General features: G+C 43.7%; 2 protein-coding genes across 5 annotated transcripts; both read left to right on the top strand.

Annotated features, from left to right (window-relative positions):
* Nucleotides 1-1,560: 1,560 nt before the first annotated feature.
* Nucleotides 1,561-8,756, top strand: LOC100826252 (E3 ubiquitin-protein ligase SINAT5). Of its 2 annotated transcripts, none has more exons than XM_003572636.4 (3): nucleotides 1,561-2,058; nucleotides 6,995-7,381; nucleotides 8,026-8,756. In XM_003572636.4, the coding sequence occupies exons 1-3, from the start codon at nucleotides 1,786-1,788 to the stop codon at nucleotides 8,386-8,388; spliced, it is 1,023 nt and encodes a 340-aa protein (XP_003572684.1). In that variant the 5' UTR covers nucleotides 1,561-1,785; the 3' UTR covers nucleotides 8,389-8,756. The 2 variants fall into 2 exon arrangements, with proteins under 2 accessions (XP_003572684.1, XP_024316582.1); XM_024460814.1 differs by lacking the exon at nucleotides 1,561-2,058 and adding an exon at nucleotides 4,281-4,556.
* A 140-nt stretch (nucleotides 8,757-8,896) lies between these two features.
* On the top strand, nucleotides 8,897-14,103 carry LOC100824711 (calcineurin B-like protein 7). Of its 3 annotated transcripts, none has more exons than XM_024460815.1 (9): nucleotides 8,897-9,253; nucleotides 9,386-11,430; nucleotides 11,576-11,716; nucleotides 11,855-11,937; nucleotides 12,061-12,120; nucleotides 12,258-12,366; nucleotides 12,657-12,709; nucleotides 12,913-12,993; nucleotides 13,472-13,588. In XM_024460815.1, exons 2-9 carry the CDS (start codon nucleotides 11,118-11,120, stop codon nucleotides 13,586-13,588), a joined length of 957 nt encoding a protein of 318 aa, XP_024316583.1. In that variant the 5' UTR covers nucleotides 8,897-9,253; nucleotides 9,386-11,117. The 3 variants fall into 3 exon arrangements, with proteins under 3 accessions (XP_024316583.1, XP_014755809.1, XP_003572679.1); XM_014900323.2 differs by lacking the exon at nucleotides 8,897-9,253 and adding an exon at nucleotides 13,678-14,103 and having other exon boundaries at nucleotides 9,631-11,430; nucleotides 13,472-13,584; XM_003572631.4 differs by lacking the exon at nucleotides 8,897-9,253 and adding an exon at nucleotides 13,678-14,089 and having other exon boundaries at nucleotides 9,635-11,430; nucleotides 11,565-11,716; nucleotides 13,472-13,584.
* Nucleotides 14,104-15,648: the final 1,545 nt, after the last annotated feature.

The raw sequence follows: 15,648 nt of genomic DNA, 5'->3' as shown, positions 1-15,648 counted from the left end.
CTCGCCCGTCTCCCTCTCTCGTATTTGTCGCCAGTTTTGCTGCCCCACCGCTATCCATGTCACACTCCGTCGTCCATGAGATTCTGCCCTTCTTGAGATCCCACCACCGATCCTCCTCCACTACTCCCGTTTCTCCTCCACCATTCCCTTTACTCCCTCGTCGCAATTCCTCCTCTCCCGTTCTCGTTTCTTCTCTGCCGCCGGCCTTCCTCCTCCAAGATGTAATTCCCAACCAAACAGCCAACTGCAAGGATAGGATTGCATCCCTGGTGCTACATCGTTGGTGCATTGCATCCCGTCACCGTCAGCCCAACCAAACACTCCTAAGACTCGTAAAAGCGCGCATAAAAACAGGCCCAGTTGGTTTAAGTCCCAATGAATTCAACTTATATGAGGATAGGCTTATAATTGTATATAGTTTGTATTCAAACTTAAATTTGGACAATGAAAACATATCAAAATAATGTAAATCCGAAGATATAGAAAATGTCAACGGTTGCAATAATATGTGAGAAGCTGGAGGTAAAGTAGGGGCGGGGTAAAGGCGGTACCTCTTCTACATGAGGTTACTTTGCAAACAAACCCTCCAATTTTACCAAATTTGCATAAGGAGAGGCCATGACTTGGCCACTCCCTACATACAACTCTTGATCTGGCCCAATTGTGATTATCATGGGATAATCACTAGAGTTAGTGAAGCGCGCCATAGTGGAACTAGTTGTTCTTTTCCTTATTCCTCGCTCTCCGAAAAGTACATGAAAACGTTCTAGCTTTGCAGGTGCAATGCCTCTAAAGTATCCACAGGTCTTTGAAAGACAATTTGAACCTCCAGTAGATCATAAGATTCTCTTGTTTGTGGTGATGACATCCTTCGAACACGAGGGGGTCAACTAGGAAAAGAATCACCGCAACTCCGAAGAAAGTGGATGAGGAGCGAATGGCTCAAGAGCCAAGCACCTTGGGTAGGCGCCTAGGTCACAAACCCCGGCTCGCTACGCCCTTTCAAGGCCGTTCGGTTGCATCTTTCCTTGGGAGAATTGTAAGGGACCGGAAGAGATTTGAACTAAAATCCCAAGATTTCTTGGTGATTCCCACTGGTAACAGGATGAGACCTTACGAGTGTGTTACTGTTTTTCCATACACAAATCCATGGGTTAATAATTTTCTTCCTCCTCTTAAGCAGATAAGGTTGCTGCGAGCTTGCAACGAGGCGGTCGACATGCTGCAAGGGCAGTGTTGCGAGCAGACGCGGTGTGCTGCGAGGCCTGACGGATTCAGAATCATTCGCCATTTTCTAAATTAGTGAGTTAAAAGGGGAACGTACCTTTGCTGAAACTTCACTGCTCTGTCGTACCGCAAGCCTGCTGTGCTATCATGTGTCACCCGGACGGCAAATTTAAATTTGAACATGCACCGCACCTCCTCCAGCCTTGCTGCCCCTCTGTAATAAAACCCCAACGCAACCCTCAAAAAAGAAAGAAAAAAGAGAAAACGAGCGAGGCAAAAGCGAAGCACCAGCCGGCCACCAGACCCCACACCATAATAGCACAATCAAGTGCCCCACCACCACACCACCACCACCAAACTGCGCAGCGCAACACAAATCTCACTATTTCCCATCGCCAATTCGCCATTCCCCCACTTCTTCCAGGAGCAGCTCCTTCAAGAAATCGAACCCCGCGAGAAAGGAAGAGGCACCGGCCGTCGGGGACGAGTTCCTTCGCCTCCGGAGCCAGGAGTTGGGAACCCAAGCCGGGCACGATTCGGTCCGATCTGCTCCGGGCCATGGAGATGGACAGCATCGAGTGCGTGTCCTTCTCCGACGGCCTGGACGACGACGACGACGCGGTGTCCCACCTCCCCCGCCCCCTCCTCAAGTCGTCCTCCGCCGCCGGCTCCGCGGCGGCCGCGGCCGTCAACGTGGTCGTCGTCTCTGGCGGCGGGAGTGGGGGCGCCGGAGGGGTCGTCGCCGGGCCGCTCGTGACTCCCGCGATGGGCGTCCACGAGCTGCTCGAATGCCCCGTCTGCACCAACTCCATGTACCCGCCCATCCACCAGGTGCGCAACCCGTTCTTGCGCCGCGATTCGTTTCTTGCGGTCTTCCAAGATGTAGGATTGATCTCGCCGTGTTGAGGGGGAATTGCGTGATCTGGTGACGTAAAGGTGGAAACGTTGTTGCGTGCGCGTGGGTCATTAATCTTGTGCAGCCTCCCTGTCATGGGTGATTGTTTAATTGGTGCATCTCAAGGAATGGGATTGGCTTTTTTCAACACCTAGTAGCAGAGCAGCGCGTGTATTGTGCTCTACCGACGCACCTGCTTCCTGCATCTTGTTGAGCTTAATTTGCGACCCAGTTTACATGAAGAGAATTATGTGCTGAGGGTTTGACAAATTTGGCATCCGAGGAGGCAAATTGTTGCTGTGATACACTACGCATAGTTTTCTTATCCGTTGCCATGTGTTTTAATAAGAGTAAAATACACCACTAGTCCACGAACTCGGCAGAAATGAACACTTTAGTCCACGAACTGGAAAAACGCACATGTAAACCCCTAAATTGGGATTACTGTAACACTTTAGTCCAAAAACGGAGATTTTGCCGCCGGCCATGTCAACGGAGAGCCACGGCGACTGCTATAGGGGACACGGGCACAAGAGCGACGCGTGAGGGAGAGAGAGGGCACGGGCGCCGCGGCAAAGAGAGCAAACTAGGGTTAGGGATTGCTCCGATTTGGGGATTTTGCCACCGATTTGGGGAACTCGGGATGGATTTTAACTAGCGCAGTCATTTTGCAAGAATCAATCAGCAATCTGCGGTCCTGGCCGAAGCCGACGTGGCGTGTTTTAGCCCTGCCGAACCATTTTTTGACTAAAGTGTTACAGTAATCCCAGTTTAGGGGTTTATGTGTGCGTTTTCCCAGTTCGTGAACTAAAGTGTTCATTTCTGCCGAGTTCATGGACTAGTGGTGTATTTTACTCTTTTAATAAACCCAGTATAGTTTTCAACATGTTCGAGTCAGTCAGGTGCGCTAGTCTAGCATCTCTGCTTGTCAATTTATGCCTATGTCTGACCAGTTCAGCAGTTCTGCGGCAGAAAGTCAGCTGATAATCTCTTATTGACTTGTCTTGCCTTTGTTTTGTCTCTTTTGGATCACATGACTTTGAGGCCCTCTTCCATTCTAGTATTAGATACTAGTACTACTTGATAGCGAAACTATATGGCCAACAGGAGGTGGGAATGATGTTCAGGGTATATGCTAGTGAAATGTTGCATTCCCATTTACACTTCCTTTTTTCCATTAGTGGTGAGCATTTCTATTGCATACTTGCATGCCCTTCCACAAGCGTAAGGTAAGTTCCATTTAGTTTAAGCTGGTAAAAATGTTCTTTTCCTTGCTGTCATGCCTTTTTCTGTATGGTTGTATTAAAATTACTGGTACTGTTTTTTTTTACCAGTTTGCAATTCTCACATCTGATCTTTGCCAACAAGTAAACATTTCAGCAACACATGTTGTGCTGATACGCTCACTAGATTGGCTGTAATCTTTCATGGGCTAGCAATCACCTGGAACATGAAGTCTGTGTGGACTCCTTGTTGTGCATCTCAGACAATTCGTTGGGCGTGGTAACCTTTAACTGTGTGTGCGGACACCTTAAAGAGCAAAGGTAGTTCCAACAAGCTAACATGTTTGGGATCTCTTATGCACCATGACGGGACATGGTGTCTACCACCGTGTTGAGTTTTCCTAGTTGATACTCAACGATGGAGTTGTAGTTGATCAACTTGCTTTTCTAGTTGTGCCAAGGGATACTAGGTAGATGTTGATACAACCTGCTACTGCACCACAACTTGGATCTTGTGATTACTCATTTTCCATGGCCAATCTTGATGCCAACATGGTGTGGCCTAGGTGTGCGCTCCAAACGAGCACTGGGCCCCACTTCAACAAGAGCATTTGTTGCAATATGACATAAAAGGGGCGTCAAAAGATGTTGGAGGTGTTTAGACCAACATGGATTGTACATTAAATATCATCATAGAACACAAAAACAGAGCTACAAAGAAATCATCAAATATGTTGTGTATTGAGGCTTGAAAGCATTCCGGTTTGTTGGTAGTTAATGGCATTGTAAAGAACTTGAAAAAATTGTTATGAGTGCGCAAACACTTGTACTCCGGATGAAGTTAAGGTCCTATATGCAAGTTCAAGTTGGTAAAGAATTAAATGCCTTAAAGTTTATTCAAAGGCTTGTCGATCATGGTGTAGGACGTAGGATAGCGACTAGAGGGAAACATGGGAAAGGGAGGGTTACTGAACAAGAACGAAGTTGTTCACCATCCTCTATGCGAAAAAAAAGCCAATCTCACGACACGACGTGGGAATGTGTGTTCTCGAAGTTCTAGCACTTGCCGGTCAAAGAGAACTCGGCAACACTTGAACTGTGGGCCTCTTCATAACCTTCTTGAGGAGATCATCAAGTCAATCTCCAAGCTATCTTTGCACAAAAAAAAATCTCCAAGCTATCAAGGAGCAGGCAACCTCCAAGATGAACAGGTACATGAAGATCACCTGAAGGGATCATTTGCCACAAGTTGCTCAATTTAAGTGCATTTCACTCTTCCCAAATCTTTTTCTCAAAGGATAGCTTAGCATAAGTACAAGAAGGGAGAACTCTCTAGAATAAGGAGTATATTGACATTGGCAAAAGATTCCTCTAGCAAAGATGAGGGGAGCTGTTTATAAGCCTCCCACAATAATAGAGCAGTTAGGCTCATTAAATAGTTTTTCCTCCTTTATCGGATGATTAGCATTATTCCACCCGAAACTTTTGTTAGGGTACCAACTGTCAGAAGTCATACAATAATTGAGCTAATTTCATGTGTTTGAAGTTAGCCCGTTTCTGTGACATAAGACATCAACACATCCAAACACTTTGAAATGTAGGATATATTTTGTTCATTGCCAAGGCAAAGTGTGGCTAATAAAATCTAAGCCACAATTATGACAATAAGACATCAACACATCCGAACACTTTTAAATGTAGGATATATTTTTTTCATTGCCAAAGGCAAAGTGTGGCTAATAAAATCTAAGCCACAATTATGACAATTAGACATCAACACATCCGAACACGTTGAAATGTAGGATATATTTTGTTCATTGCCAAAGGCAAAGTGTAGCTAATAAAATCTGAGCCACAATTATGACATCATTGGAAAAGAGGTTAGGTGTATGACAAGTGGACCATATAAACACTAAACTGTGGTAAGCAAAAGAAACAGATACCTAAGGTATTATGGCATGCCTAAGGTCAAGTGTCGCAATCTGTCGCCAGGAACTAATAGGCTTGTTTTTTTTTGACAACAACTAAATAGGCTTGTTAATTTAACCCACACTATCAATCAGACAATGACTCATGCTTCTCAACCTTGGATACTTGGATGTAGACCCATAACATAGGCACTGGTCCAGGGCTGGAATTCGAGCAGAGCTAACTCGACTCGTTAGATCTTGTTAAGATAAAGATCTAGCTCGGCTTGACTCGTTAATATCACAAGTTCAAAACCAACCCGGTTTCAATCGTGTAACTCGCGAGTTGGCTCATTTAACTCATTTAACTCGTATAAATGTGAATAGCTGAGCATAATATACTACAAAATTCAATATATGAGGATGTTGTGTTCTTGTGTCACTTGTGTGTTTGTTTAGGTCTAGGGGATTAGTAGGGACTGGACAAAGCGCTAGACAAAGCCACCTGGCAAGGCAAGAAGGGCTACATCTCAGATGACTTGGATAGTTTGGCACTTGGGCTGACCTATGGGCGCTGATTTTAACCGAGTCTAACAAGTTAAATGATCAGCTCGTTAACTTGGCTCGTTAAACTCGATCTGCTAATGAGATCAAATTGAAATTCGACTCGACCTTACTCGTTGGGCAGAGAGCTTGAGCTAAGTTGATCCTACTCCTTTAACTTGCGAGTTTTGAGTTTTGATTCTAGCCCTACATTGCTCCAACAGGCAATAGGATTCTTCGGAATGACAACAAAGGACATTCTGTTTGGGTTAACTTTTGGCACTGAACAGAATCTGACCGTTCGGCTATTCAACTTTCAACCCTGGTGCCTCTCATGTAGGATATCCCTTTGCAACTGCTTCTGGATCCAGGAAACTCATGTGTAATACATGAAGACTCCAACTTCACTTAATATTTCTTATGCTTTCTCTTAAATTGAAATACATCCCTAATTGAGCATTGAACAGTTGACAACATTGAATTTACTAGTCATCAACCCTTTTAATAGTGTGACACCTATAGCAGCCATTTGATGTCAAATCCAACTCTGAGATCAACAAATGCTAGGAAAAAAGACATTAGTCTTAATTACATGGTTTGCACCTTTGCTACGTGTAGCTCATATGTTGTCCTCTGTCAATGCGATCACTGAGGCTGTTTTGGGTGTTGTCGACACAAGTGGTTAGCTCCTTGATGGCATCTAGCACCATCATGAAGCAATGATATTGGCATCTTGAGAGTTGAGACTCCGGCATGATGATATGTGCCGGTAGCTCTAATATCAAATCTTTAGGATCGTAGCCTTGGGGTAGTAGTTGTGGACTTGTGGTACCCGAGGGACTATGGTTTGTCTGAAATAAGCCGAACTCCACAGCTACAAGACTTGAGTCCAAGCTGTGACCTACTCGTACTCATGTTGCACTTCCACCTCATGCCTTTGCACCCTAGCCCTGTGCCGCTTATACGGGATTCCCTACACTTCCATGTTCTGATGTTCCAGTACATCCCTTGATTGCGTAGTTACTGTGTCCCAGTTCTTGCCTTTCTTGACTGATGATAACAATGTCTTATGGGATTATCATTCTAATTATTGTGATTTACTGTATGGAACATTTTCCTTTGTAGGTTCAGCATTAACAAATATTTATTAAACATAAGTGCTAGTTTGTAATCAACTTTCATTTTTTTCTATGTTACAGTGCCAAAACGGTCATACACTTTGTTCAACCTGCAAAACTCGGGTGCACAATCGCTGCCCAACATGTCGACAGGAGCTCGGTGACATTAGGTGTTTGGCATTGGAGAAAGTGGCTGAGTCACTTGAGCTACCCTGCAAATACTACTCACTAGGTTGTCCAGAGATCTTCCCCTACTACAGCAAACTCAAGCATGAATCACAGTGCAATTTCAGGCCATACAATTGTCCTTATGCGGGATCTGAGTGCTCAGTTGTTGGGGATATTCCTTTCCTTGTCACACATCTAAGAGATGATCATAAAGTTGACATGCATTCAGGGTGCACATTTAATCACCGCTATGTTAAGTCCAACCCCAGAGAAGTTGAAAATGCAACTTGGATGTTGACTGTAAGTATGCACTTCTGTGGATGATGTTTGGCTTCCTTGAACAGTTACAATTAACTGCTATGTTTTCTTCATATATCTTGATTGCCTTGACAATTTGTATTCTTTACATCAGAATATATATATTAGTCTGGATGGTACCATTTCTATGCAAGTACAGCCTCTTTGGATCGCACTACATGGAAAACGTAGGGATACAAAAAAAACATGAATGTGATATTACATGTTATGGATTTATAAGGATATCAAAATATAGGAATTTTAGAAGTGATGCTTTTCGATGTTCCATGGGTAATAAAAAAATGAATTTTAGAGAAAAGAAGAGAGGGTGGATATAGATATAGATAATGCATTGGACTTCTCAATGAAAAAATAAATTGGATTTTAGCTCAAGTTGTTTTTTCTATGGATTTGAGAGTGTACGAAGAAAGTCCATACAAACTGGAGCTCAAATCCTGTTATCTAGGGGACCCTTGTAGGAAATTTCCGAAAGATTTAAATCTTCCAAAATTTCTACGAAAATCCTAAAATTTTAAAGAGGCCATTAAAGACCCCTTTCACTGTATCAGCATATGACAAAAAATATATGATCTCTTCATGTTTGAATGATGTGCTAACAGTCTGATACTACCACATCTTTTTTGTAGGTTTTCCACTGTTTTGGTCAATACTTCTGTTTGCACTTTGAGGCATTCCAACTTGGAATGGCACCAGTATACATGGCTTTCCTCCGTTTTATGGGTGATGAAAATGATGCAAGGAGCTACACTTACAGCCTTGAGGTTGGGGCGAATGGCCGGAAGATGATATGGGAGGGAAATCCCCGCAGCATCCGAGACAGCCATCGGAAGGTTAGGGACAGCCATGATGGCCTCGTCATTCAGCGAAACATGGCTCTGTTTTTCTCAGGTGGAGAGAGGAAGGAGCTGAAACTGCGGGTAACTGGCCGTATCTGGAGAGAACAGCAGAATCCTGACTCGGGTGCCTGCATACCAAATCTGTTCAGCTGAACTGAATAATCAGGGAGATGGGAATGATTCAGTTGTATATTGTCAGATCTGCTTGTGCCTTCGTTTCTACGATTTGTGTTTGTTATTTCCGTTGTTCTGCCACTATGCCGTTGCGGCCTGCCATAAAATCTGTAAGGCTGATCGCTGAAAATAGGAGAGAGCTTGTCTTGTGTGCTTTGACTAGCGCTCATGAATTACACTATAGCTGTTTTTCTCGACTGCTGTGTACAAGTACCTTGTGTCACTTTGAGATGGTGGCTGCTATCTCTTGCTTACCATTTTATTTCAGGCCACCTGGTCATATACTCATATCCTGGGACTTGGGGTTGCAATCTGGAACAGAGCAGTAACTGGATGATTTGCAGTTATCTTTGCTTGGTTGTTCACATATCTATAAACAGTGTTACAAAAAATGCATAAGTATCTCTTGAATGTTATGCGATTTATGGCATGACCGTCCTATTTGTTTTGTTCAGAACCTCTTGGCTCAACATCTATCTTTTTTGGTAGTGTTTGGATGCAGTGCAAGGTGGAACGGATCTATTGGAATGGAAATTATTGGAGCAAGTCGGATAGCACGCTTGTTTTTTCAGGGTGTTGGACTCTAACAAGTAGCACATATGTTAGTGGTCAGTGTCATAAGCAAGTTAGGGAAAAAGCTCGTGATGCATACATGGTAGCTATAAAACAACGAGGTGGAGGAGACAGCCAGCCTTTCTCACACACTTTAGTATTGGTGGGATGAAGTAAAGGTTCATCCAAAATGGAGAAGTTATGACAAGAATGAAATGAACATGTCCAACAGATTCAAGAACAATGAGGACACTTGAGAACTGAGCTCAACTTTGGTGGTCAGCCCAGTGAGGTATGTTGGTTGCCCACCAGGTTCGACCTTAGAAGGTCACATTATGTTGTCCCACCTTTCGAAAATGAATATATGTATCTATATTTTGTCGGATTGTAATCACGCATCTCTTACAAATTTTTTTAAATGCAGAGGACACCTACACAGCATCTTCAAACCAAGATACATTGGAGGAAAGTCCGGTTTAAAGATGAAATTCAGGCAACTACTACAGAGATGAGAAGATCTTAATCGGACAATTCTAATGTACTAAGAAATAACTATTTTTAAATCGATTGAGCTATATGCACTCCTATAAAAGTTCCTAAGCACCGGTACTCTCCAAATTCCAAAAATAAAACCATAAATTCTACGAGACCCTAAAGATTATAAAGCAACATTACTTGTGATAGTGAAAAACAGCTTGATATATTTTTAATAGGACTAGCCAAAATGTCCGTGCGTTGTAACGGAACAACAAAATACAAACATCGCAATTGCATGATGGCCAAAGAACTATGAGAAAATGAAGACACGAATGAAGGAGAGGGCATGATGTTCCAAAGTAAATTCTACACACATTTTTTAAGTCTATCTTTGGAGGCGGCGTAGCCAGAGAAAACAGGGACAGCTCCTCCAGGCTCTGGGTGTTGGCGAGCAAGGCAGCGATGGAATTGACGGCGTGGTCGGTGAGGAGGAAGTCCTCGAGGCTCAGCTGCCTGAGCCAGTGCAGCTCGCGCAAAATGCTTGTGAACAGGCTGCTGAAGTAAGCAATCGATGGGCACACGCGCAGGTAGAGGTAGAGATAGGTCAGGTTCGCACATTGTCCGATGAGCGTCTGTGACTGGGGCGATTCCTTTGGTGTTTTGCTTGAGAGCTCTTGGCAGATTTCGCTGGACACCGACCTGATTCCTTGGTAGTTTGAGATCTGGAAGAACCACGACGACGACCACCAGGGAGGAGGGAGGCCGCCTTTGAAGCGACGGGGCTGCAGGGCGGCGGTGTGCAGCACGACGGCCGTGGCGTTGTGGAGCACGCCCACCAGCGCCTTGTCCGGGAGGGTGCTCAGCCCGGCTCCGTTACTCCTGTGCTTCGCCACCGGCGCGATCTTCAGTTGTCGCCTACCTCGGTGGCCGATGATCGATCGGATCAAGACGCGCCCGCCTTCTTGGTCTGTTCGGGTAATAATAACCGAATTGGAACTTTTTTTTATCAGGATAACTGAATTGGAATCTATTTCGCCTGATCAGTGATTACTCGGCTGGGGAGGAACGACGCCGCCCGAACGTACCGCGCAGATGGATAGGGGTTTGACGAACGACAAGACGCGGTGAAGGGAACGGTTTGTATTTTTAGATAGGTAGTATAGATTATAGATGACATCGTGCTAGTTGCTGGAAAGGTGAGCAATATATTTCAACGTTCATGGCACACAAAGCGTATTCAGCTAATTACTTGCAGCACCTTTACCAGCCGTCGTCGTCGATGACGTATCCATACGTCTGAGGGCTGAGGCGACCGTGTATTGCCATTTCTTACGACTGCACATACTAAGTGTGTATACACCTTTCTTTCCTCCACTTCCTATCGCCCAAACCAAACAGCACGCGTCAACCCACAATTATATACTGTATATACAAGCATTTGATACTGATTGGTACAAGCCGACATTGGCAATTTTGTATTGGAACAGTACGACGCATCGATCGTTCCAGACATCTTTGGTAGGGAGGCCAGCCAAGCAGCCTAGCTAAGCGTACAAGCAATTCTTGTCCTCACGGTTGGTTTCTTAAATATGTATTCGCATCCAGCTAGCTAGCCTAGCTAGCCACAGTAGTAAACTACTAGTACCAGGCTACTATACATATTTGTTACAATCACATCAATGATTTTCCTTTCTTGCATAATGCCAAATGCTGAAATGCATAGATGTGATGTTTCTTTACTTTCATGCGCGCGAGAAGGAATTGGTGCAAGTCAACTCTTGCCCTTGCCCCGCCTGTTGTCGGTACTAGCATTTGATTTCTCTGCGACAAAAATATATGGTCTGTTACCTTCTTCTTCCATGCCCATCGTATCTTCCAGACTGCCACCAAAAGCTTGGAGCTACGCTTGGAAGATATATTCACTACACACACCCTCCCTCTTTCTTGGTCGATCTTTAGTAGTGGAAGAAAGCATCCGGTGTTGTTTTCCAGGTGAGCTTGTGCCTTGGTTCCCTTCTCGCTGACTATCTTAGTTCCTTGACCTGTTTTTACTGGATTCTTTTGACATGGAACTCTTAAATGTTGTGTGCTATGTTTATGTCAAATTATCCCCCCTTTTGCATTAGGTACTTTTCAGTGCTTTTGGCGAAAAGCGGGTTGTTCACTACAAGAAAAGGACTGAGTTGCAAGGTTGTTTTTATGGGCTGTGCATCATCAAAGCAGTTTAAACGAGCTCCGCACCATGAGGATGCTTCTATTCTAGCCAAAGAGACGACATGTAAGGAAATATATACTTGGTTCGCCACCAAATAATATACATAGGTTCCACTTTTTACTCTGGTGATTTATTCAGTACAAGAAGAAAGGACCGTCATGATTTCCTGTCGTTCAAGTGTTAACCACTTCCTGCATACAGTTTCTGTAAATGAAGTGGAGGCCCTGTATGTGTTGTTCGAGAAGATTAGCTATTCCATATTCAAGGATGGGCTTATTCACAAGGTATATGTTTAGCTGATAATCTTCTTTTAGTGTGATCTAATCTTTAGCAGTCACAACAAGTTGACCATGTGGTTCTGAAACTCTAATCGGTGTCAAATTCTAAACTGCCTGTTCCCTGAACAGGAGGAGTTCCAACTTGCTCTCTTCAAGAACAGCAACAGGAAAAATCTTTTCGCCGATCGGGTCAGTAACCTGGTCACTTCCTGAACATCTTGCAGTGTGACTGCAAAGCTGCTCTGTCACTAAGCTCATATATCTGAAGTATTAGTAGAACTGTAAAATCTTTTTCATATGTGTGGCACTGTACTCAACTTCTGCAGATATTTGATCTATTTGATCTGAAGCGCAACGGTGTGATTGAATTCGGGGAGTTTGTTCGGTCCCTCCACATTTTTCACCCGGATACACCTATGGAAGATAAGATTGCCTGTGAGGTCTCTTCTCTTAGTGTTTTTTTTTTTTGTCAATGTTGTAGGAAACTTTTTGGCTATCAAAATTTGGTCAACTTAGTAGAAGCAGCAGCAGCAGCAGTAGTATTGCAGACTTCCCTTTTATCTCACACAAAATGTTTTTGCAATTCTGTCATTTTATCTTTTCTTATGATACTTTTTGAGTCTTGTGTTGTACATATCCATAATTAACCCTCAAGATATTTTTGGTATTCTGTTTATATGATGTCTCTCTCTCCTATTGACATCTGAAGGAAATCCTTCTTGCAGTTGCATTCAGACTATATGACCTCAGAGGCACCGGCAGCATTGAGAGAGAAGAGGTTTGCATCTCTGATTTACTAAGTTATGCTTCATATGATTCTGTCAATTGAACATAGTACTGCAATATGTTATCAAGATAATATCACACACAGCAATTTCAATACACTGCCTTCAGTGCTGACAATACATTTTCTTCACTGAAAAATTATCATGCATACAGTGAGGGTTTTTACTGAAACTGAAGTAATGATTACTGATGCAGTTGAAGGAAATGGTCCTTGCAATCCTGAATGAGTCAGACCTGCTTCTTTCCGATGACGCTGTCGAACAAATCGTAGATCAGGTACACAGGTTTAGCTGGCATGCACTAATTGACTCCTTAGCTTGTGGTGCGGCGTTTAATGTGCCACATCACACTTTCTTGATTTGGTCATGTTTGTTTGGGTTGACAAAATGTAATGGACTGAAAATAACCTATGCTATATTCATTCATGGACTCCGTTCATTCATTTATTTTTATTCTAGAAAAAAATAAAGCTTTCCTTTTCTAAAAAAAATCAACCAGATATGTTTGCACAAATTTGCCTTCACGCCTTACTTGTGGCTTGCTCGCCGTAGTGTGTACTCCCTCTGATTCTAAATTCTTGACTCAAATTTGCCCAAATATGAATGTATCTATTCTTAAAAAACGTTTAAATACATGTAATATTTCGACAATAATTTAGAATCGGAGGGAGTAGCTATTTTCAGTCCATTTCATTCAGAAATGGTGCCAGCATATAAAACTGCATACAGATTTATACTAAGGTAAGTTCTGGCAGACATTCCAGCAGGCAGACCTGAACGGCGACGGGAGGATAGATGTGGACGAGTGGAAGGCGTTCGCGAGCAAGAACCCGGCCTTGCTGAAGAACATGACTCTCCCGTACCTCAAGTAAGTACATCTAGATTTCCAGCTTTGGGTGACCTCTGGTCTCTGGACGTGTTGTGGAGTGACCTCTGGACGTGCTGTGAACTTGTGATGCAGAGACATAACCATGGCATTCCCCAGCTTTGTTCTGTACTCTGGCTCTGGCGACGAGGAGTTGTAGAACCCGGCCCTCGGATTTATGCACTGCGTGCTATCTCCCTCTCACTCTAATGTTTTTTGGGTCATCGGTTGGACATCAGCACTAGCATGTGAGATTCTGAGCTCTCAAGTCGCCTTCTCCGGTAAGGAAGACCGCGGTGTCGAAAGACATTCGTTGTACTCACTCCGTCCCAAAATAAGTGATTTGGATTTGTATATCCTTTTGGGATGGTGGGAATACATCAGTTTCATCTGGCTTGACGTTGGATATACTTGTAGTTGTAGACACTGTATTGTAGCAGAAACTAAAATAGTAGAATATGCGTGCAACAGTTTGGCAATATAGATCCTTGCAGTGCTTACATGCGAATGCACACTCAGAAATGGAACATGTCGGGTCGAGAGCCCAACATGGCGACATATTTGCACTTAGGCCGACTTATCAAATCCAACTATAGAAATTCATGATTCTCGACAAATACAATTCACCGAGCGCCGACTCGCAAAACTTGAACCGAGCATCCAAATTTCGAACGCCTGTCACCAATAGAATCCTCTCAATAAGATCTTCAACTCTAGATCCAATACTCATATGTTTTGGTTTTTTTTTGTGTCCAATTTTATCTCTCTTCGATTGATATTATTATCGTGTCTTGTTACTCATAGATGCCTAAGGCATGACATGACAAGTACATAACACAATGCATGCATGACAACCCATGAGACACAAACAACTGTGAGACGTAAGGAATGCTAATTATGCACAAGTGATGGGTTCAGGGGCGGAGGCAGGAAAAGAAGATAGAGAATGCCAGAATAGAAGGGGTGATTTATTGGGGGGGGGGGGGGGAGGCAAAGCATGAAAAGTGAATCTTATAGGATAAAATTGCAAAGGTTATGCAAGGGGTTAAGCAAAAATTCCAAATAGGGGGGGCCAAGGCCCCTGCTAGCCCAGGTCCTACCTCCGCCACTGGATGGGTTAAACGCTGGTGTCATGAGCGGGTTGCGGAGTTAGTTCATGAAGAAGAGATTTATTAATACCGGATACTTCCACCTTGTGGCTGATGGGCATCATCAGAAACAAAAGATCTTAAACTTCAACAGGACGAGGGTATGATTGAAGGTGAAGAGTCCTCAAACTTGTTATTTTAAGGATCTGTTTGGGCCTTGTGACTAGAGCTAGGTTTTTCTTGATGAATCTAGAAAGGGTGACATCCCACAGGTTTCCCTGTAAGAGATTTATTGGCGCTAAAGGGTGGAAGCTCAAAATAGGAAGTTTTGCATGCCATCTTTCAAATGGAGCACAACAAATCTTCAGGCCTGATGGTTTTCCCAACTAGTTTTTTATCAAAAAGTCTTGGAAGCCATCGGAGAGATCTCTTGGTACTTCTTTGTGACTTTCACAAGGCTGTGTCACCCTTTATTTTGGGGTGGGGCCGTGGGGGTGGGGGTGGGGGGGTCCTTTCAGAAGTCCCATTCCTGTCGTCAAGAGACTAAAAGGCCGTGGGGGTGTGTGTGGGGGGGAGGGTCCTTTCAGAAGTCCCATCCCTATCGTCGAGACTAAAAAACTATAGCATGTCAGAAACGTGGAGTTAAGTTGGTTAGAAATGGTCCCAAAAAAACTGTGCCGCATAAGAGAGAAGCTCCCCAAAAGAACCGGTAGAGATTAGAGGTTTTGTTACAACTGCCAACTAGGGAGTTCATGGCCCGCTTATGCTTTCATTTTCCAAAAATATAAAGACTACAATTTGTTCTTTTTTTTCCTGGGCAGATGTTTTATCACATTGCACACGTATGGTTTTCTTTCCGTGAGCTTCTCAAGACGGACAAATGTGATTAGTCTATGTAGCTAATCTCACAATGCTTTTCTCATGAAAGATACTCCCTTCCTCCTCCGTCTCATATGAAATGCCGCAATTTTATCGCCCA

The sequence above is a fragment of the Brachypodium distachyon genome, chromosome 3 (assembly GCF_000005505.3).
Source record: "Brachypodium distachyon strain Bd21 chromosome 3, Brachypodium_distachyon_v3.0, whole genome shotgun sequence".
Classification (NCBI taxonomy): domain Eukaryota; kingdom Viridiplantae; phylum Streptophyta; class Magnoliopsida; order Poales; family Poaceae; genus Brachypodium; species Brachypodium distachyon.
This window is presented reverse-complemented; position numbering and strand designations above follow the sequence as displayed.